The 23,317-nt window shown below is 36.0% G+C and overlaps 1 protein-coding gene across 1 annotated transcript; it reads left to right on the top strand.

The window, feature by feature from the left end:
- Positions 1-679: 679 nt before the first annotated feature.
- LOC140759762 (brefeldin A-inhibited guanine nucleotide-exchange protein 5) lies at positions 680-23,162 on the top strand. Its single transcript, XM_073096409.1, has 33 exons — positions 680-1,050; positions 4,335-4,410; positions 4,643-4,886; positions 5,600-5,721; positions 5,814-5,872; positions 8,380-8,437; positions 8,519-8,603; positions 8,694-8,891; positions 9,018-9,076; positions 9,184-9,253; positions 9,341-9,409; positions 9,595-9,717; positions 9,879-9,932; positions 10,020-10,108; positions 10,234-10,330; positions 10,430-10,528; positions 10,616-10,825; positions 10,964-11,074; positions 12,392-12,576; positions 12,657-13,283; positions 13,442-13,859; positions 14,195-14,434; positions 14,517-14,640; positions 14,778-14,926; positions 17,399-17,755; positions 17,963-18,129; positions 18,228-18,505; positions 18,675-18,850; positions 19,464-19,577; positions 19,695-19,831; positions 19,908-20,223; positions 21,457-21,552; positions 22,616-23,162. The coding sequence occupies exons 1-33, from the start codon at positions 939-941 to the stop codon at positions 22,676-22,678; spliced, it is 5,382 nt and encodes a 1,793-aa protein (XP_072952510.1). The 5' UTR covers positions 680-938; the 3' UTR covers positions 22,679-23,162.
- Positions 23,163-23,317: the final 155 nt, after the last annotated feature.

Genomic DNA, 23,317 nt, shown 5'->3' with positions numbered 1-23,317 from the left:
TCGTCAAATTCAATGGAGTATCTTCTTTATTTAATAAATTTTTTCTCTGTATTTTTATGTAAATTTGCTCTTTGGCTAGCCTGGATCAACAATAATCATGGCGGAATTGTCACAGCTTAATATTTGAGATGTTGAAACTTTGTTCTATTTTATTTTTGCTATATGTTTGTATGCCTTTTGGGTTTGATTTCAGTTTTTTTCCATGTCGTGCGTAGTGGGCTCTTGTTCAATTTATATCTCCTTTTCTTTTATATTAGGCTTATAAACATCTGATTGCACGAATGAAATATCTCACCTATGGGCTTTCTTTTGAAAATATATATATATATAAACTAGTCAAATATTATAATTGCTACGATATTACTTAAAAAATCATAATTGCCTATAACCTAGAACTCTAAATTGTTTATCATTTATTAAAATATCATTATGGCAAGTTTTGAGAGTGATTAATATGTGCCACCAATTTTATGTAAAATGATATCTGGTAGCATCTTCGACCGGTTCAAAATTCAAATGGTTTCTATAAAGAGTAAAATGGTCTTCCGGACTCCCAAGTCGGGTTTGGATCCATAATAAATGAAGATCGTCTAATCTACCGGGTCGGATTCTGCTCGTGGAATTGGAGCAATAGACACCTTAACTTATCGGATCAGTAGCCGGGAAAAGGTTTAATGACTTTCTCATTTCAGACCGTCACTCCGTCACCGCGTTCTAGAAGGCGGAGAAGCCCCTCAGATCCGTCTTTCGCTTCGATCCACGACCTTCAGATCCCATCTCCATCTCTTCTCTTCTTCTCCCCAGATCGTCGCTGTTCCAATCTCCGTCTCTTCATTGCTTAGATCCCTTCGGTTTTGATGAGAATTTGCGATCTGTTCCTTAGATCTTGAAGCCCACGTGGTGTTCTTGTTGTGGCAAATCAAGGGAGAGATCTCGCCATGGCGGGCGCCGCCGGTGGTTTCGTGACGCGCTCCTTCGAGTCCATGCTCAAGGAGTGCGCCGCCAACAAGAAGTATGGGAACCTTCAGAAGGCCATCCAGACTTATCTTGGTTCGTATTCCATCCCATTTCCTATTTCTGTCCACTTCATTCTCTAGATATCATTTGAAATGCTAAAGACTGAGTTGGAGGATTGATCCTTCTGCTTGTTTAGAGTATTATGGTGATATTTGACTTTATTCTGTACGAGTCGAAGCACAAGCTTAGGTCTTGCTGACCTTTCTGATGGAATAAATCTAGTTATATGAGTCATGCGCCAATTTATCTAGTCACATTGTTCTTCCTTTTACCTATTGATAGTTGGCACAATCTTTGTCTCTGCCGGCCTGGGATATAGTGGGGACTTTAGATAAAAGTACATACAAATAATAGACATGATTCAGGAAGTGTTAGGAAATTTGAAGCTCAGACATGGGTCGCATTTTATTATCATCTATTTAAAATACAGAAAAAGAAAAAGAAAAAAGCTTGGAATTTCAATTGTTTAGGAATAATGTGTTATGGAAAGGGATCATGATGCAATCTTACTTGTGTTAGCCATGCTCTATGTTTTTATTTAAAAGAAGAGAGACACAGCATAGGTGCAACAGGTGGCCATCAGATGCAAGAGCAATGTAATGATACTCAGGTATATAGTACTTATGGAAGAATGATCCAAAATGGGAATTAAAGGAGAAGTTTGGACTGTTTGCAACAGTGAACTAAAGATGTGCCCTAAAAGGGTTTTGTATCAGATATGCTAGCACTATCTTATTTGAAGTCAAGGATAAAAATCAAGGTTCTTATTTCTTCTGAGGAAATCAAAATTTTAAGTGGTAAATGATGTGCTCAACCTTGTCATACAGTGAAAAACTGTAAATGTTAACCAACATGGATATGAAGAAGAACAATTGTTAGTAGTTTAATGATTGATAAATACTCTTTTTCTTATTTTGAAATTAAAGGTGATAAATCTAGTAGCAGTAAGGCTCAGTTATAAAATACCTGTAAAATTCCATCGACAAAGTTGGAGCAACCATGGAAGGAAGAGAGCATCTCCATTATTTTTTTTGTAGCACGAGTGGTGCATTGCATATGTTGTGCTACGTGCTGCCATTGGCCGACACACCTGGTGCCTATGGCATATATAGTTTCGTTAAAAATTTTTATATCATATTCATGACAAAGTGCTAACAACAATGGTGAGGATTCAACAATAAGGAAAATTTAGCAAAATTAGACTATAGCCTATCATAGCGAGACAACATGGAAAAATTCCAAGATATGCTTACATTTGAATTGCTAGACTTTGAAGCTTGATTCAAGTATTTCATGTATGATGTATCGAGCGACCTGAATTAAGTTCTCTTGTAGAAACTCATTGTCTCAGAAGCCACATTCATAGTTATCTAGACTGGACAAAACATTGACCCGGTCAGGGGTTGGGTCACTGGGTTATTTGTTCAACTGGTGGTTCACGTGGTTGAATTGCTGATTTTAAAAAAATATTTAAATATTATATAGATAGATTTAAATAATTCTAAAAATAAAAAATATCTATAGAAGTAGTATAATTGTATGTATATCCCACAAAACATGTTATTTATCTAGATACTTTCATAGTTATTTTCAAGTTAAGTCATTTAATATAAAAAGATAAAAGTACCAAGGATTCGAGTTTCGGCTGATCCCGATCCAAGCCGAAACCCTGCTGTAGGTAGCTGCACCTGCAACAGACAGCAGTAGCTGTCAGCTGTCAGCAACGGCTAGAGAGAGAGGGAGAGAGAGAGTGAGGGAGAGAGAGAGAGAGAGAGAGAGAGAGAGAGAGAGAGAGAGAGAGAGAAAGAGGAAGGGAGAGTGAGGGAGAGAAAGGGAGAGAGAGAGGGAGAGAAAGGGAGAGAGAGAGGGGGAAAAAGGAAGAGAGAGTGAGAGAGGGAAAGATTAAAAAAAAAGGGTATGAGAGAGAGAGGGAAAAAAGAAGAGAGAGTGAGGGAGAGGGAAAGATTAAAAAAAAAAGGTATGAGAGAGAGAGAGAGAGAAAAAAAGGAAGAGAGAGTGAAGGAGAGGGAAAGATTAAAAAAAGGGTGAGAGAGAAAGAAAAAGATAAAAAAAAGAGTGTGGGAGAGAATGGATACTTTAGACTAACAGTTAGAGGGAGAAAAAAAGATTTTTACTTTTTAGCCTTTATATGTGAGTAGTTATTATTTCTTATTTTCTTATAATTTTTTTTAAATTTTTAGAAATTTCTCAATATTTTTAATAATATTTAGAATTTTATTTAATTAAAATAGTCCGATCCGATACAGGCGGCCGATACGGCCGATACAGCCAATACATATCGTTTTTTCGGACGACCGATCTCGATCCCGATACCGATTTTTGGAACGTTGAAAAGTACTATCACCTAAGAGAAATACCTAAAAACAAAATTAATGATATTTTTGTCTTTTTATATTTAAATTGTTCAAATTTCAATAGTAGTTTACTCTAAGCAGTATTCATGCAAAAAATAAGGATTTTTAAAAGGTTTACGTGCAAAATTTTTGTATTTTGGGAGATATACATATAAATATAAACTTTAGAGAGACATACAAGCAAATAAGGGAATTTTTAAGGGTATATCTGCAAATTAATTAACTTTGAAACACCAAATATGTTATAAACTAAATATTTTCAAAATTTTAGAAATAAAATAACATTAGGATGTAGAATAGAATAATTAAATATTAGTAATAATTATGTAACTTTGTAGAGATAGTTAACCTGGCCGGTTCACCAAAAACCAGACGGGTTGCACGGGTCATAGGTTCAACTGCCGGATTAGTCGGTTTTTACCGAGTTGATTGTTTACTTGGTTTGAAAACTAAACTGAATCGGCTTGGTGGTTGGTTCACTGGTTCACCAGTCCAACCACCGGTTGATCCGGTTATGATAAATATGACCATAATGCATCAAATAATAAAAAAAGAATAGTATATATTATTGTTTAATAATACTATTTACTTTAATGAGTTGATTCATAATTTATAGGATTCCAAGTTCCAACATCATGATTATACTTTTAGTCTTTTATACTTTTACATCTAGGATTTGGACCTTGTAGATCATATCTGATGATATGAGTTTGCTTTTACAGATTATATCCTCTCTAATTCCTATTTCTAATTGTGTATATGGGCCATACACATGTATGTACGTCCTCTGTGTATAATAATAGCATTAGTCTGATCATGTTGCTATCTATGCACGCTTAAGTTTGTCAGTAGAAATTTAAGAAGGTCAAATCACTTTGACCTTTACCTTTATATATTTAGTTTAGGTTAAGTTGAGAGCTAAGTATTTTCTTGTTTTTTCAGATACTATGAAGGAGATTATTCAAGAGCCACACTCTGATGAGAAAAGCAATACTGCAGTTTCTGAAGGGGATGAGAGGTTGCCTTCTAATATGCTATAACTTTCATTGCTAGGAACTTAAGATCATTAGAAGCATGGTATCTTTTGTATTATCTTTTTTTGGGGCATGGTATGGTTTTTGACTTACATAGTAGTTGATCTGTCAATATCATGAGAGGCAGGGTCTGGATAAATATAAATCTCTCTCTCTTTGTCTTTCTCTATGCAACTAGTGTAGCAAACTAACCAGTGTATTTTCACGTATCATCAGAGGCAATAGTGATGAAGCAGTCAAAGAGGGAAGTGTTCAAGAAGGTGTACAGCCAGGTTCACCAACTGAGGAAGCAGTTACCATCAACAAACCTTTGGAGACTTATGAACCGATTACAACAGCTTTAGCATGTGCAGGCCATACCTTAGAAGGGGCTCAAGCTGAACTAGTTCTACAACCGCTAAGGCTCGCTTTTGAGACAAAATATATTAAACTAGTGGAGCCTGCACTTGATTGTCTTCATGTATGTGCTTTGTTGCATTTCGATTTGTTTCCTTCCCCTTGCTTAGACTTTGTATTACTAACAACTAAGGACACTAGCGGTGGAACCACATACATAAAAATATCTTTCTGTTCTTTTCTGTTTATATGGGTGTGTCTTTGCTTTTTTCTTTTTCTCTTCTGAACTCTTTGTTTGCATTATTGGATTTTACTGGAAATATATGACACTTTAAATACCATTAAGAAATAATAAGATAAGCTAGTTGCTAGGCTGGAGGTGTACCATCACTTGATGCAATAAATTTGCAAACAATTGCAGATCTTATAGAAAGACAAATCATCTACAAATCAGCCTTTCAAACAAGTAGGTCTTTACTCATGTTAGTTTAAGTAGAGAAGAATATTGACCTACATGGTTATGTGTTGTGTGGAAGAGAGTAGAATCAAAAGGGCAGAAGGCTGAAGCCCAGCACGGCACAAATAAACCTTGCTTGAGCACAGACTGCCTTTCTCTATAACTCTTATCTGCGGTAGTTGTTGCATCTGGCTTTCTTTAATCTGAATTTTACCCATCTCTTGCAGCATTCTTAAACTGAGTATATTTTTTTCTCTTTATTTTAGATTTTATTGGAGTTTACATATTATGTTTTAATTGTTTGTTCCTAACTTCTTTCTTTACTGCATCAAATTTTTGTTTTCTGGCAATTGTATTCTGATCTGTTGTTTTACTGCCAGAAACTTATTGCTTATGATCATCTAGAAGGTGATCCTGGCTTAAAAGGTGGTAAAAATGCTCCACTATTTACTGACATTCTCAGCATGGTCTGCGGCTGTGTTGATAACTCTTCAACTGATAGGTATGTGTCTGTTTAATATGATATTGGTTTTATACGTCCTTTGCTGTGGTTTCTTACAACTTTCTGGGATGGTGTGCCAATGTGCTTTGCAGTACTATCCTCCAAGTCTTGAAAGTGCTTCTCAATGCTGTGGCATCCACAAGGTTCAGAGGTATGTTTCATAACCTTGTAATTTGCCTTGTTCTTTAGTGGGGTAAAAGAAGTCGACACTTTTTGCACTTACAATATGGTCAAGTATCTATTTGATATTCGTTCAAGGCATGTGACCTTCAGGTTTGTATCTGCCAGACTTCCTTTTGTTTTTCTTCGCCTTATCAATCTACTTGCATCCATTTTTTTTAAGGATATTTATACAAATTGCAATGAAATTTGTTGCAGCTTTTCGAAACATTGGAACAGTAGACATTAGTCTGTCACTGCAACTAGACATAAGCCATTTCCACCAATTAGGATTTTAGCTAAGCTAGCTTTTCTAATATAAAGATTTATACTAAATGAGTGTATATACGGTGTTTCTTTGATCTCTTATATTAGGGCATACTGTTATATTATTATTAGAATTTCAACTATTTTTAAGAAAAAATGTTCACAAAGATCTTTAGGAGTTTTATAATGTGATAGTAATCACGTTAATATCCATTATGGTTGCTAGGTTATAGTTACGGAAATAGTCTATCTTGTTATATTGGGAAAATTGCATATTTCATGCCCTCCAACCCTTGCATTCAAGGAGCCTTATTCACTGTAGGATATCCTTTTGGCATATAACTGTTTTCAGAGATTTTCTTTTTCATAGTTTCTTTTTGAAATATATATAAAAACAAGTATATTGTAGTTACTCCTGATGACAACAGAAGAGGTACTTGAAGCATTTATAGGAGAAAAAATCAGTCAGATTGGTATCTTGTTGGATAAATAGACTAGAGGCAGCCAATTTTGATGACACAGATTAATGTGTTTCCTGGTATACTCAAGCCTCAATTTATGTCAAGATTATCTTGTTATAACTCTTGTAATTGCCAATTAGGATGTTGTGTACATGAGTTGCATATTGGTACTTCTAGAGATGGGAGTTAAGCAATTATGAACTTATGGTAAATTTCTAAAAATGGTAACTTCAACAATAATAGATAATTAAGGTCTCATTTTGTGTAGTAGTTTAGGAGTTAAGCAATTAAGGCACGTTTACTTATACCTTATTTTAGAGTGGGTTTCACATAATTTAGTTTATCATGGTTTTCACGATATGCAATAAACATGTTTCCAAGAAAAAGCTGTTATCCTCTATTTTTCCAAAACAACATACTTGCGTAAGTCATAAATCCAACCATTGCCCCTGGAACTCTACCTGCCTTCTCTCTTGGAACCAACTCCGTCATCTCCACTACTGCCACCACCACCATGGCTGGTCCCTTGCTTGCCCATACCACGGTGGGGGTTGCTCCTTGGTCGTTGTCAGGAAATAATGGGGTTGTGTAAAAATTTTATTCAGTTGCAATTTGATTCTCTTTCCCCAACACAAGGTTATAAATCACAGCCGTGGTGCTCGCTTGCCTTAGTGCCAGTCAATGTGAAAGTCAATAAGCAATGATAGAGATTTAATAGGGGTGAGTGATAGAGAGAGCCCATGCTCTGAGGTACAACCAAGCAACTAATTTTGTAAAATACGAATAATGCAACTCTAATATTATTTATGTAATTATGTAAAGCATGATTTAGAACATGTTTTACAGAAAAAAGACTAAAACCTGATAACCAAATAACCTCTATATTCCAAACTTTCTTTGTCCATATTCTTACCATGATCAATCTTATTATTACATGTAGAACACAAAATTTAAGGTCAATTTGGTTTCCATGGAACTAAGGCAATCCTCCTGTATTTGCACATCAAAGGCGCAATTAATAGGTACAATATCTTAAGATGCTAGAAGTTTCAGATTGAATCTCCTTCTTGATAAGTCTGATGTTGTACCTCATTTATTTTCTATCAAATCAACACGAGGATTATGTTAGGTGCAAATTCGTATTTTTTCCCGGTAGTGTTTTAGTTGCGATACAAATACAGACGAGTGATGATTTTAGGCTTACTGATTGTCTGTGCTAGGTAAGTGATGCATATCAACTAGGATCTTCCAATCCTTGAAGTGGGATATTGTGGATTGGTCATAAGTTCCTCATGCAATAGCTCTGATAGCAACCGGAGTAACAACTGACAACAAATTTTTGGCATTCCTCTCCTTCTCAAGGCACCCTCTACTTTAATGAAATACTTAGTTCTTTATGTTATCTCCTTTGTACATCTCCAGACCTCCTTAATCTGTTCTCACTTGTCCTCTATAGGTGCTACCCCTAACTTGTTTAGGGTATACTCTAGCAACTCATAAAGCTAATACGGTACAACATAATTCTCTTTGTTGCCTTGTCTTCTCTAATAATTCTGTTGGCTGTTCTTCTCAATCATACAATCTTCAATTTCTCTGATAATTTTAATTAGCTGATGTTAGGCTGGCGGGTATTTGAAGTGAATCTGTTGTATATCTGATTATTCCCAGGATTATTGCCAGAGTGCAATTGCAAATGTATATCTCTACGTGGTGCTTAGTTATGTAATGGTACTCTTCTTAATTGTTGACTGAAATTTTTATTCTAATACAGTGCATGGGGAGCCATTATTGGGAGTAATTAGAGTATGCTATAACATTGCTCTTAACAGGTATGGGACACAAATGTTCCTCATAGACTATATGTATGGACTTTTGATTAATGGTCCTGATTTAAATTTTGTGGGCTACAGCAAGAGTCCTGTCAATCTAGCTACCTCAAAGGCAATGTTGACCCAGATGATCAGTATTGTATTCAGAAGAATGGAATCTGATCAGGTATGTTTTTATTTTCCAAAATGTTTGCTAATTGTGCAAGGAAGAAAACAATTTACCACATTGCTATAAGGATCTTGCTTGTTAATGCAGGTTCCCATGTCAATCGGAAGTTCAGCAGACACTGATGTTGCTTCAACTAGTGACATAAACTCGGAAAATGGCGATTTGAACGACCAAGATGATAAAAAAGTTACTTTAGGAGACGCATTGTCCAAGAGTCGTGTAAGTGAAGCATCCCCTGCATCTGTTGAGGAACTTCAAAATCTAGCCGGTGGAGCTGATATCAAGGTTCTCCAGAATTTTTTCCCTTTCCTAAATATAGCCAAAGATGCTGTCATAGATAGCCACACAGATACAGCACACACAAAAACCAAACTTAAGTAGGTGCCTCTAACCGTAGGATTTATTAAACAGGGACTAGAAGCTGTTCTCGATAAGGCTGTTCAACTTGAGGATGGGAAAAAAATACAAAGGTATGGATAAGATGCTTTAGTCTAAAAATCATAACATATACACTGCTTAGTTTTGTCCTTATGGAATCTAGAGAAATGACACTAGTTAATTTTTCCTTTCCTAACAGAGGCATTGATCTGGAGAACATGAGCATTGCACAACGTGATGCATTATTGCTCTTCCGCACTCTTTGCAAGGTCTAATATTTCAGAATAGCTTCTTTATCATGACTGTCTTGTAGCACTTTTCTACTTCAAAATCTTAGCTTGACTTTCTTTCTACAGATGGGCATGAAAGAAGAGACTGATGACATTACTACAAGGACAAGGCTTTTGTCGCTTGAGCTTTTGCAAGTTAGTTTGTCATTTTACTTTTAAAGGGCTTTTATTGGGTGGAGGGTAGTAAAAGATTTGAAATGTACTATCTTAAAGAATTCTATATGTTGAAACTTTAACTATTCTGATAGTTAAAGCATTGTTGCAGAGTGTATGGTGCTTCTTGTTGTCTAAGAAAATACTCATGACTCTTACTTATGCAGGGTTTACTGGAAGGAGTAAGCCATTCCTTTACCAAAAATTTCCACTTCATCGATTCGGTGAAAGCTTATCTTTCTTATGCTCTTCTCCGAGCTTCTGTTTCTTCTTCACCAGTTGTATTTCAGGTTTTGTACTTATTGTTCCTTATCTTCTAAGTTCATATACTTGATACTCTTTTTTAATTTTCTATTCCCTAAACAAGGTTACTTTGCAATATACTTGGCAGTAGTTCTACTCATTTTTCCTACTTTTGTGATGATGGTTTTTCTTTGTTTCTTGTTTGCAGTATGCAACTGGAATTTTCTTGGTTCTCTTGCTGCGTTTTAGGGAAAGTCTTAAGGTTTGTCAAGTTCTTCATAATATTAGCAGCTGATTACAATATGTTTTGATTTTCTCAGTCATTACTGTGTGTAAATTTGGTCTCTAGGGAGAAATTGGTGTCTTCTTTCCCTTGATAATCTTAAGGTCCTTGGATAGCTCTGATAGTTCTCTCAGCCAAAGAACGAATGTCCTTCGGTAATCTTATTTTTCTCATGTGAAATTCTAGTAGGTACCTTGGCAGTAGCAATTCTTTAGTTCATTGTTCACTTTGCTGGCATAGGCTATCTTACTCCCATATGTTTAATTTGATTGTCTTGAAGGATGCTCGAGAAAGTTTGTAAAGATTCTCAAATGCTTGCAGACATATTTGTTAACTATGACTGTGATCTTGAGGGACCAAACCTCTATGAGCGCATGGTAAGTCCAGGAAATCATATATAAGGATCATGCACTAAGTTTTCTTCGTGGTGTCTCAACTTAGTAACAAAAACTGTCACGCCCAAATGACACAACCAGGTTAATTCTCTCTCAAGAATCGCACAAGGGACACTAAGTGCAGATCCTAACTCAGCTACTTCATCTCAAACTGCCTCTGTTAAGGGCTCATCTGTTCAGGTTTATTATGTGAACTTTTGTGTCAATATAAAACCTTCAAGTCTCTATTATATGTGATTTGACCCAATTAAAGACCCATTATTCCAGTGCCTGGTGAGTGTCCTCAAGTCATTGGTTGACTGGGAGAAAGTACGAAGAGAATCCACAAAGCATGGCAGCGTTCTTCAGTCCCTTGAAGAGGAAATATTAACCAAGGGAAACCCCACAACAGAAGAATCAAAGACCAGAGAAGATGGACTTAACCAGTTTGAGAAGGCTAAAGCTCATAAATCTACAATGGAAGCTGCAATCTCGGAGGTAGAAGGATTATTGGTTTTCTTTCAATTTGAATCGACCTAGTACTATGATTTCTTATTCTGATCTCTCTTATGTTGCTTTTTTGCATTATCATATTTGAAAAACTAATATATATTTTCTTGTGTGGCTTTTGTGCAGTTCAATCGCAAACCAATGAAGGGAATAGAATATTTATTATCAAATAAGTTGGTTGAAAAATCAGCTTCAGCTGTAGCTCAGTTTCTCAAGAACACTCCTAGTTTAGATAAGGTAGAATTTAAGCCCCCATGTGGTTTTAGGTTCTTTTTCCCCATATTCTAAATTAAGGAACATTATAGATTTGTAACCAAACATCAAATTATTCATACTCTACATTTGAAACACTATTCAAATTATTCTACACATAAACCTGATTATAGTTTTACCTTTGATTTGACTAAAGTTATTTCATAAATCCTTTCTCCTATCTCCTACCACTCATTTACCTCATTCTATAAATGAAATATTCCGCTTAGTTTTCCTACTTATCTCCTCTCTTTTCTTACCCACCTATTTATTTCTTACTCAAGTGTGTAATGCACAAAGTTCTGAAACTCAAGTCTGGCTGCTTAGAAAAATGAAATATATCGACAGTATCGACTGTCCGTATCAAATCGGACTATTTTTTAATTATGTAAAAGTATAAATATTATTTTAAAAATGCAGGAATTTTTTTTAAATTTAACAAAAATGACAAAAAATTAAGAGAAGAAATACTCACATATGAAACCTAAAAACTAAATAAAATATTCACTCAAGCTATGATGAATTTCGATTTGGATCTAGTAAATTTCTATGCTCATATATTACTTATGCAGAAGTGAGATGAAGAGAGAGATTCTCTTTCTTCACTCTTGTTTTGTAGCTATAAGAAAAGATGAGCTAAAGAAAGAGAGAAAGAGGAGAGAGAAAAGAAATGAAAAAAATGAGCAAAAAATACCCATTTGAGTGCGATGTAGTCGGAGGAGTTCATTGGATCGGTCATCGGATGAGCTCGATGAAGTGTGAGGGGTAGGAGAGATAGAGAGTAAAAAAAAAAAAGAGCTGGGCACATTAGTTATTGATGTCCCCTAGGTCGAATCATTTTAGATTTGACATGAATCTTTAAAAAACTTCATCTTGGCTTGTTTTAGCTGGCCGATACTAGACTGAAACTAGTCACCATATTGGTTGGAATTGATTATGTCCAATCTATTTTCGTTGATCCATCTCGAGATTGGCCGAGACTGGAATCCGTGGTAATGCATAGCTCCAGAAAATGCAAATACTTTAATTTAAATTTATTATCAAATCAAAGGTATTGGATTCAATTTCCACTTCTTGTTTGTACTTGTGCCTCAACTTTATGTCACAACAATGATATTTATACCACTAATCTAGTTTACAACCAAACATCAAATTATCCTTCTCTAGATTAGAGGTACAATTTTAAGAGTAAGAAATTAGAACAGTTGTTCTAGATTTGCCCTTAACTGCGAACCAAATGGAGTGTAAGATAATTCTCTTTTATCTAGTAAGTAGGGCTTGCTAACTTCGGAACTTTTGCAGGTCATGATAGGTGAATATTTGGGACAGCATGAGGAGTTTCCCCTTTCTGTCATGCATGCTTATGTTGATTCCATGAAATTTTCGGGGATGAAGTTTGATACTGCAATTCGTGAATTTCTTAAAGGATTCCGCCTTCCTGGAGAGGCACAGAAAATTGATCGAATTATGGAGAAGTTTGCTGAGCGGTATATATTTTTAAGTGCTGGATACTATTTTCTTTCAGATTACTATGAATGATCATTGAGTTGATATGATGGTTTTGCAGTTACTGTGCTGATAATCCGGGACTGTTCAAAAATGCAGATACTGCATATGTTCTTGCCTATGCGGTTATAATGTTGAATACTGACGCACATAATCCAATGGTCTGGCCTAAAATGTCAAAAGCTGATTTCATACGTATGAACTCTGGAAATGATGCTGAAGAATGTGCCCCGAAGGAGCTTCTGGAGGAGATATATGATTCTATTATCAAAGAAGAGATAAAGCTGAAGGACAATGTGCCTGATTCAGCAAAAAGCAGCAGACAGAGGCCTGAGACAGAAGAAAGAAGTCGTCTTGTCAACATTTTAAATTTAGCTCTTCCTAGAATGAAGTCAGCAACTGATACTAAAGCAGAGAGTGAAAAAATTATCAAGCAAACCCAAGCTCTTTTCAGAAACAAAGGGGAGAAAATTGGTGTCTTTTATACAGCTCAGCAAGTTGAACTTGTTAGGCCCATGCTTGAGGCTGTAGGCTGGCCTTTGCTTGCTACATTTTCTGTTACCATGGAGGAGGGTGACAATAAGCCTAGAGTTCTTCTTTGCATGGAAGGATTTAGAGCTGGTATACATATAACACGTGTTCTAGGAATGGACACAATGCGTTATGCTTTCTTGACATCCTTAGTACGGTATAATATTCTTGTTTTAATTGTCAGATTTGTCCCCTTTGTTTTAAGTCCTACTCCACATCTTTCTGAATACTTTTTTTGGCTCATAAAAGCTAATTGCTAAGTTGTCTTGCCAGCATGTATGTATGACTTTCTTCTCATGCGACGTATTTTTGCAGATTTACATTTTTACATGCTCCAAAGGAAATGCGTAGTAAGAATGTGGAAGCTTTACGAACACTCCTTGTTCTTGCTGACATGGAGACAGACGCCTTACAGGATACATGGAATGCTGTCTTAGAATGTGTTTCAAGGCTAGAATATATCACTTCAAACCCATCTATTTCTGCAACAGTCATGCAGGGTTCAAATCAAATATCTAGAGATTCTGTTCTTCAGACTCTCAGAGAGTTAGCTGGGAAACCTGCTGAGCAGGTGTTCATAAATAGTGTGAAATTGCCAAGTGATGCTATTGTTGAGTTCTTTACTGCTCTCTGTGGTGTATCTGCTGAAGAACTTAAACAAACGCCAGCTCGCGTCTTCAGCTTACAGAAACTCGTGGAGATAAGCTACTATAATATGGCTCGAATACGTTTGGTATCCTCTGTGCCTTAAACACTTAAATTTCTGTCTTATTTTTTCTTTTTAGATATATATATATTTAGATAGCTACTTCTGTATCAGTTTGAAGATCTTGTTCAGTAATATTTAGATAAAAATGTTTGGGGATAACTCAGTTACATCTCTTATTAAATAATTCTGCTCTTCTACAGAAACCTTTCTTCCTTGAATCAGACTTAACCTATTCTGTGACAGCTAATAGGTCAATTTAAGTCATAAACACATCAGAAATTATTGTCTGCATTTTGAGCCTTGTTTTTCCATCTATTTCAAAATTACTTGAAATATATGTAATTGCAATTATTTCACAGGTGTGGGCCAGAATATGGTCTGTCTTGGCTCAGCATTTTATCACTGCTGGTAGCCATCATGAGGAAAAGGTTGCTATGTATGCCATTGATTCATTGAGGCAACTTGGGATGAAGTATCTAGAGCGTGCTGAACTGAACAAGTTCACCTTCCAGAATGATATTTTGAAGCCATTTGTTATTCTGATGCGAAATAGCCGCAACGACAAAATTCGCAGTCTCATTGTTGACTGCATTGTTCAGGTACCATCCTTTTGATGATCCTATGTTTTTAACTTCCTTTCAGCGATGTCCATGAGCTTACCTGTGTTGGATAACGATGCAGATGATTAAATCGAAAGTTGGTAGCATAAAATCTGGTTGGAGAAGTGTCTTTATGATCTTCACTGCAGCATCTGATGATGAGCTGGAATCAATTGTTGAAAGTGCATTTGAAAATGTAGAACAAGGTAGTTTTTGAATTTCTACCTTATGATGAGATTTGTTACTTTAAATGTATTTTCTTGGCAAAATGAGCCTTGTTTTGCCAATCTGGTTTTCCGAGTTTGCTGAAGTCAAAATCATGCTAATACAATGTATGTTGCAGTTATTTTGGAACATTTTGATCAGGTTGTTGGTGATTGCTTTATGGATTGCGTCAACTGTCTTATTGGTTTTGCCAATAACAAAAGCTCTCCTCGGATTAGTTTGAAGGCTATTGCTCTCCTTCGTATATGTGAGGATCGCCTTGCAGAGGTTAGGGAGAATGACTATTTGGATACTTGTTGCATGCTTTCTCTGATTTCTTGTACTTTTGGAATCTATTATAATTTGTATATTGAGTTAGTATTTGGTATGAAACATGTGCTTTTATCTGTTGTTGTATTATGTACATATGTATGCAAATCCGTATATATCTATTTATAGCATGCGTATATTTAGGTCTGTAAGTATGGTGTATGTTTGTGCATGTGTTTCTGTTATGTGCAGACAGATGACATCAAGAAAGCATTTATGCATGACTCTCGAGTTATCAATATATTTTGACATAGGTTAGATTTATGGAGTTTTGTTCAAGAATAGTTTTCTGTAAGAGAGGGGCTTACACCACAGGGAAGGAAGTCAGTGAGGGTGAGGGAGAGTTAGTGGGGGAGAGAGAGGAGAGGGGAGATCGAGAGAATGGAGTTGGTGAGAGAGAGACAGAGAGTTACTAAGAGGGGAGTTGGTGATGGAGAGGGAGAGGGAGAGGTAGTGGGAGAGTTAGTGGGAGAGAAAAAATTAATAAGAAAGAAATGGGAGAGAGAGTGAGGGAGAGTAAGAATTTTTTTGTTTGTATGAGAGTGTGGTAGAAAGAGAGAGATAGAGATTGAGAAAATAATATTTAGTTTTTAAATTTTATATATGAATAATTTATATTTATATCTTATTATTATTTATTTTAAAAAAAATTAGAAATTTTTTATATTTAAAATTTAGTTTAAAATACAAATTGATACGGACGGCCGATACATATTGTTTTTTAGACGACCAATCTTGATTCTGATTCCGATACTTGAGACCTTGCTTGAAAGTGCTGCCTTCTAAAAAGAAGAAAGGAAATCACATTATAATGACCAATTTCTTCAATTAATAGATTGAATTTTCTTGTTTATCTTATATAGCAGTTAATTATATACTATGCAATACATTGGAACTTTATTGTGAATGGCGGTTCTTTTAATTGATAAATTGAAGATCTCCTTATATAAACTATCATATGCAACAATAAAATATAATTTCTCAATTAAGAAAATGTAGGTACACAAGTTCACTAATATTTATGTGTAGACATAAATATATACATATCTAAGCTATGATCTCTAAGCATATTTTATTCTTGTCTTTCAAGATTTATCATTTCAGCACATCCCTATCCATATCATATTTGGATCCTGTATTCGTATCCATTTTTTATTGAAAGGTAAAGACAATACAACCTTTTTATCAAACTAGAAGATATAGGTTTTAGTTGAATGGAGAAAAACTATTCGTGACCCCAGCTGACTGGAAATTTGTTGATACTTACTGTTGTCTGTTAATGTTGTCTCAGTGTAGATGAAACAAATGGAGTCAAGTCATGTGAAATCTCTCTTTTTTTCTTTACTATAATTTACATTCCTTACCCAAACTGGGGTGATACCCTTGAATGCATTTCTTAAATTACTCTCCAAATTAGTGAAATTTTGGATGTAACTATGTAAGTCCAACGATGGCTGTGCCGGTCGGCACTTACTGTGTAGTCGATATGCCAGCATGTGGCACGAGGGGTGCTGCACAGCACCCCTCCAAGCAGCTTCGCCGCTTGTCGCTCGTCGTAGATCAACCGTCACCGTTCACCGTCGTCTCACCCGGATCCGCAACTTTAGTTTTTATTTCACCCGATCCAACCCGACCTACCACTCCTTTTCTTTCTCAGTCTAGGGCATCCTGTTACGTGTGATTGGCGACTCGAAAGTGACAAGATAGTGGCAAGACGACGATGAACGACGACGATGAGGTCAGCGAGAAGCGGCGACGGTTAGTCTACGGCGAGTGGCGAATGATGAAGGTGAGTAGTCTCCCTCATATTTTGCTCTCCCTCTCTTGTGGCACGGCCGGCAAATGCAGTGGCAAATGCCGTGTCAGTCGGTAGTTGGCACGGCCATCCATATGTAAGTCTACATCATTTGTGAAGAAGTAATGAAGATCTTAACTTAGATGGATGTAGAACTTCTGTCAGGTAAATGCCATGGTCATAAGAATAGTCAGAAGAAGTCCACAAAGGTCTTTATATGTCTCCATAGTCCATAGAATATCTATGCATAAATTGCCTTGTTCATTAGATGCATTGGGCTTCTTTGACCATGAAGGGCCTACAATGAACAGAATCTAGAATCTGGCTACTTAATCAGTGATAATCTTATACTTCTCTTGTGTGCCAAATATAAAGGTTGATAGATGTTAGAAATTTTGTGGCTCTGGTAAGTCTACTACAGTAGCATTTTCTGGTGTAGACAAGAATAAGCAGAATCGATGTTGATTTACTTTTCTTTTTTGGTTTCTTATGATATTTGGAAAGTCTTCAATCGCTATTGTATAAAAATCCTTTCTGTTTTGCTTTTTCTGTAGTTTTACAAGCTTTTATGCATGTATTCTTCTGATATGTGTTTCTTCTTTTCTTTTTTTCTTTTTTTCTTTTTTGTTGTTTAGGGTTTTATACCTGGTGGGGCAGTTAAACCAGTTGATGTCAGTTTGGAAACTAATTTTGATGTAACTGAATTTTACTGGTTTCCCATGCTGGCTGGTTTATCTGATTTAACTTTGGATTCAAGATCGGAAGTTCGAAACTGTGCACTTGAGGTGTTATTTGATTTGCTGAATGAGAGAGGTCACAAGTTCTCTTCAGCCTTTTGGGAAAGCATTTTTCATCGAGTGCTCTTTCCTATATTTGATCATGTACGACATGCTGGAAGGGAAGGGTTTGTTTCCTCTGGTGATGATTGGCTTCGTGAGACTAGCATTCATTCGCTTCAGTTGCTTTGCAACCTATTCAATACTTTCTACAAGGTACCAAAGTTGCTTGTTTCTGAATCCATTTCCTCAAAACCATCAATTAACAAACTGAATACTGCCTATTTCTGTTATACTTTGTCCTTCTTTCATGTTTGTGGCTAGATAAGCAATTCCTTTTGTGCTGGTTCACAAAAGAACAATCTTGAAATTGTTATACTGGAGGTTCTGTTTTTCATCTCTTCCATCTTTTCTTGTTTATAGGAGGTCTGTTTTATGCTGCCACCTCTTCTTGGATTACTTTTGGATTGTGCCAAGAAGACTGATCAAACAGTTGTCTCAATTTCTCTCGGTGCTTTAGTACATCTGATAGAGGTTGGAGGCCACCAATTCAGTGATAGTGACTGGGATACTTTTCTAAAGAGCATCAGGTATTCTTTTGGTGAACTTTGGTATGGACTTCCAATACTTCTGTGAATATATATTTTGCATAAGATTAAGTTCACGTTTTTAATATCTGATCTATCAGAGATGCCTCATACACGACGCAACCTCTTGAGCTGCTCAACTCATTAGGATTTGAGAATTCGAATAACCAGCAAGCGGTGACATCAAAAGATGTAAGTGCTAGTAAAGGTGACAGTCCTTCATTTAAGGACATCCATCATAGCAAAGATGGAGGAAGATCTTTTGGTCATGCATCCCTAAGTCCTCGTGGTGAAACATTTGGAAGGAATAATGTTACTTCAAACTTGCAAGATGATTATCAAGAAACAGATCTCCAAACTATCCTGGAGGATTCTGAAGGTAATATTCTATTAGACGGTTCTGCAGACATATACAGGAAGTAATATTTACTAGTTGGATCTAGAGGCATTATGTAGTTTGCTAATTGCAAATTAAATTACAATGGGTGGCTGTGGAGCCAACAGGGTTCCTCTTCCAAATGCAATCAAATTACCTGCTTTCTTTGTAGGATTACCATCACCATCAGGGGGTGCACAGAAACCTGCTGAAGCTGGAGACTTGCAACGAACTCAAACATTTGGTCAAAGGATCATGGGGAATATGATGGACAATCTTTTGGTCAGAAGTCTTACTTCTAAATCCAAGAGTCACTCGGATGATCTTGTGCCATCTTCACCTGTGAAGGTATGTACTCTTTTTGGCTTTAGAAGTATCTCCATTGACAATGAATAATGCTTTTGGTTATCTTTTCGAGGGACTTGAAATATTTGAACCCTGAAATAGTCTTTGACTTTTTTCTTTAAATAACGGTTAGAAGGATGTGTGTTTCTTTTTACTATTATAATGTGGATTCTTGGAGAATTTGCACTACATTCTGGTTGGACTATTCCTCCATGTGAGTGCATCTTGCAGAGAGATCTGAATACAGAATTGAAACTTGGTGAAAGCTAATCAATGGTTACTGATATCAATTTTAGATGTTCTTTCTCCAGTCTGAAGTTTGTAACTTCGTGAGTGTTAGGTCCTGATGAGACCTGCTTATTTTACTTGGCATATTGAAATAATACATGAAGAGAGAAATTATTACCATTTTGTTCTATATTTGCTCGTGTCTGTAGCATGATATATAATGTTTTAATGGCCAACTAGCAGACTTTTTGTATATGCACATCATTGCTCACATCAGTTGTGTTTGATTTATTATGGAAGTGCTGATGGTCATATCTTCCAAGTTCCAATTCATTCTTGTTTAAATGTGTTTGATTTGACTCTATGTTTTCCTTGCTGATCTATCTAGATATCTGAATCTGCTGAGACCAAGAATGAAGATGAAGAGAGCCCTTTGATGGAGAAAGTTAGGGGCAAATGCATCACTCAGTTACTGCTGTTAGGTGCCATTGACAGCATACAGGTAAAATTTCTCCTGATATTCCATCTGTAATATCAGATCCAGTTATTTTTGGATGTGAATTACAAGAAATACTTGTGAGATTAGCACCATCTAATGACAAGTGATTGAATTTGGTAGATGAGATACTGGAACAAGCTAAAAGTCCCTCAAAAGATTGCAATAATGGATATCTTGTTGTCGCTCTTGGAATTTGCGGCCTCCTATAATTCAACCTCAAACCTTAGAATGAGAATGCACCATATACCTCCAGAAAGGTAAATTTTGTGGTATCTGGAAAGTTTTGTTTGTCGTAACTACCAGGTCTTAATTTGAAACTTAAATGGTGCACAGGCCACCTCTAAATCTTCTTCGGCAAGAAATAGCAGGAACTTCCATTTACTTAGAGATCTTGCACAAGTCAACTACTGCATATGATGCTAAAAGTTCTGAAATTGTGAATACTGGTGATCATTCAACTGAGACAACCAGTGGCCTTGTTGAAGCTGCACGGGAAGATGAAAAGCTCAAGAGCTTAGCAGAAGAAAAGTTGGTTTCTTTCTGCGGGCAGATTTTGAAGGAGGCTTCTGACCTCCAGCCTATCATGGGAGAGGCTTCCAATGCTGACATACATCGTGTTCTTGATCTACGAGCTCCTGTTATTGTCAAGGTAAAAGAGTGTTTCATTTGCTCATGTAAGATCTTCTGTTCTAGCTGCATATAGTGTACTGCACTAATTAGCACTTTGTTTTCAATTATGGCCCTCATAATGCATCTATATGATTCTTTTCGCCATATAATTATATATATAAAGTACTATTCTTTAACAAATTCAATTTAATCTCCTTGATGTATGATGCTTTGTTCAAAGTTTTTTTTTAGTATAATATACGATTGTTGCATTTACCATTAATAGTATTTTATATATCCAAATTTTCCTGCAAACATTCATATTTGTCATTTATTGACTCATGCAACAGTTTTGATTAAACAAGCAAAAGGTAAAAAAGAATCACTCAATATGGAAAAAAAATTATGCTTTGATTAGCTAGTGGCTATTGGTTGGATTGAATAACTGAGTTAGTATAACTAATTCCTTACAAGACATGAAAGTAAGGTTTCACTGTACACATTAATGCTTAGTATGACATTTTCTATGAGGTCACCTGAATAGACATATTGAATAGTCTTCTGGTAAAGCTATGATGATTTAATAAATCTGGAGAGGGAGAGGCTGTTGCAATTTTGTGTGGGTATGCTTTATGTAAAAGAGTCTAGGGACTGTGCAACACCTCAACCAGAGATTACTTGTTCTTTAAGTTCCTTTGGCCAAAAGAACAAGGACGTCAGGTACTGGCACCGACATAGAGAATATCCATGATTTGCCCATGACATCAGATGTTACAATGATTTCCTTTAACCTGAAGCTTCATATGTGTCGGAAAGTGCTTACTAATGTTTCAATATGTTTCTGTATCTCATTTTCTTTGTATTTCTCAGTCAAGGTCTTCCTACCTGACTCTCAATCTCTCATGTCCTCTTATGGGAATTAATTTTGGAGTGATCTTAATATCCACTTTCTTGTAAATCCCGGTTTTTTTTCCTCTTTGTTCTTTTGCATTAGTGAGGTGAGTAGTTGCTTCTTGTGAATTGACATGATCAGGCAGGTCGCCTGTACTCCATGCTCCTATTAATGTAGTAGGAAGTAGGAATGCAGTACTTTATCCCTGAACAACTTCCTGGTTTCTGTATGTATTATATTTTACATTACATGGACTTTTCTTGTACATCAATGATTGATTTTTTTCCTTTTCTATGATGCATATATTTATATACCTGCTTCTTATGTTACCTGTGTGTGCATATTAAATGATATAAGTCAATAACTCTTCTGCTCCTCCAGGTGCTTAAGGGAATGTGCCGCATGGATGCTCAGATATTCAGGAAGCATCTAAGAGAGTTCTACCCTTTAGTTACCAAACTTGTTTGCTGTGATCAGGTAACTTCTCTCACATAAGTGCTTTGCTTATTTTCTTGGCTGTGGCAATTGACCCAACTAACCATAAAAAATGATTTCAAACCAACTAGATATATTTGTATGTGATCCCATCTGCAATTCCAAATTAGCTTTTAGTTCGTTGTGATTAGGGTTCTAGACCCAGTGTATATACTAGAAATACAACACAATTTCTCATCTTTAGTTGATTATGGACAGGGAAGTACCTGAACTTTTATTACTTTGGAATGGCTGTTAGTTTCACATGAGCTGTGAGCTGGACATGTTATATAGTATTTTCACAAAAAGCTATTAGATCTACATGGCAATAACTCGGATCCACCTGCTGTTTCCTTGAACTCTGCTTATCAAGTTAATGTCTAAAATTGATCATTCTGATGTGTCACATTTCTTTAGAATTGCTGCTAATTTGTGATAGCTTACTTGTTGCTTTGTCATCTGCTTTATTTTGTTCTGTGGAATATTTGTGCCTCATGGGCAAAACAAAGTCCCTATGTAGAAGCAGCAGCTTCCTCTTTTATCTGGTCTATTTCTGTGTATATGCTGCCTGTATTTGCAATCAACATGGTAGATTGGCCTTAAATTATGTATCATGATCAGCTCTTCTTGCCTTTTTTTTTCTTGATAGTTGCCACCAATTTCTAGAAGTCGATAGGTTGAAAAACATGTGAATTCTTGGAGCCCACTCAACTGGCTGATCTTGTAATGTCCAGCTAAGAATGATCTTCAGCATTTTCTTCAAGCTGATCATCTAATGTGTGAAAATTCTCAATTGCTCGTTTTCTTGTTTATTGGGAATCCTAGCGTTATGGTGTTTTGTGTGAAAAGAATCTGCTAATTGATGAGAATTTCATGGAATGCATGATGAAAGCTTCTTGTTTTTATATAGTTTTTTATTCTTATAGATCGAGCACCCCTGATGACCTTATGGAGTTATTTAATTATAAGTAGTTTATCAGATTATCACTTGTTTCATATAAGATATATACTTTGAAGTTGCTTGATGAGAGATATTGCACTAATTTATTCTTGCTCTACAACACAGATGGACGTTCGTGGAGCACTTGGAGATCTTTTTAGTTCTCAACTTACGGCCCTTTTACCATGATCGCACTTAGCTATGTTCATATATCTTTGTGTGGTATTTCTCTTCTGAATCAATCTCCCTCTTGAAGCACAGATGCTGGGTCCCATGAGATAAACGGGGCCAGTTGTATCTTTCATTTGGAATTTTGTTGCATGGGATGCTGCTATATGCTGAAGGAGCAAAAGTTTTTGTGAAGAGTATTCCAATTTTAATGCAACAGAACTGCAAACTACATCTTGGAAAGCGACTAAATTATTTTATATGCTTGGCATATTCTTTCCATTGCTTCTTGTTGATTTTGTTATTCAATATCCATTCAAGTTCTATGGAGAGGGGAAAGTTAGCAAGTTAGGAACACAAACAAATCGTCAGTTGTACAAGGACATTATCTCATATTTTCAATGTATCCACTAGCTTCCACTCAGCTTATGGAAGTTGTTCAACTAATCATTCTGAGATTGGCAGAATAACAGAATTCAGATGAGACTTGAATCATTACTTGAGACATTTTTATGCACAAATTATGTCAGGTTTTTTATTTTTATTTTTATTTTTTGTGTGTGTTTACCACACTAATCCTCTTCTAATATATATATTTTTTTTGGGTTAATTGAAATGGACCACTCCTAAAGTTAATATCAAAAGATGTATGTTTTATTA

This window comes from Typha angustifolia, chromosome 4 (assembly GCF_048772165.1).
Source record: "Typha angustifolia cultivar Huaian chromosome 4, ASM4877216v1, whole genome shotgun sequence".
NCBI lineage: Eukaryota > Viridiplantae > Streptophyta > Magnoliopsida > Poales > Typhaceae > Typha > Typha angustifolia.
The sequence above is the reverse complement of the archived record's forward strand: the minus strand, read 5'-3'. Positions and strand labels throughout refer to the sequence as shown.

Coding starts and splice junctions, on each gene's coding strand:
- LOC140759762 (XM_073096409.1), top strand. CDS start 939: ATGGCGGGCGCCGCCGGTGGTTTCGTGACGCGCTCCTTCGAGTCCATG. Junction 10,331..10,429: donor CAAACCTCTATGAGCGCATG/GTAAGTCCAGGA, acceptor TGACACAACCAG/GTTAATTCTCTCTCAAGAAT. Junction 19,832..19,907: donor CACCATATACCTCCAGAAAG/GTAAATTTTGTG, acceptor AATGGTGCACAG/GCCACCTCTAAATCTTCTTC.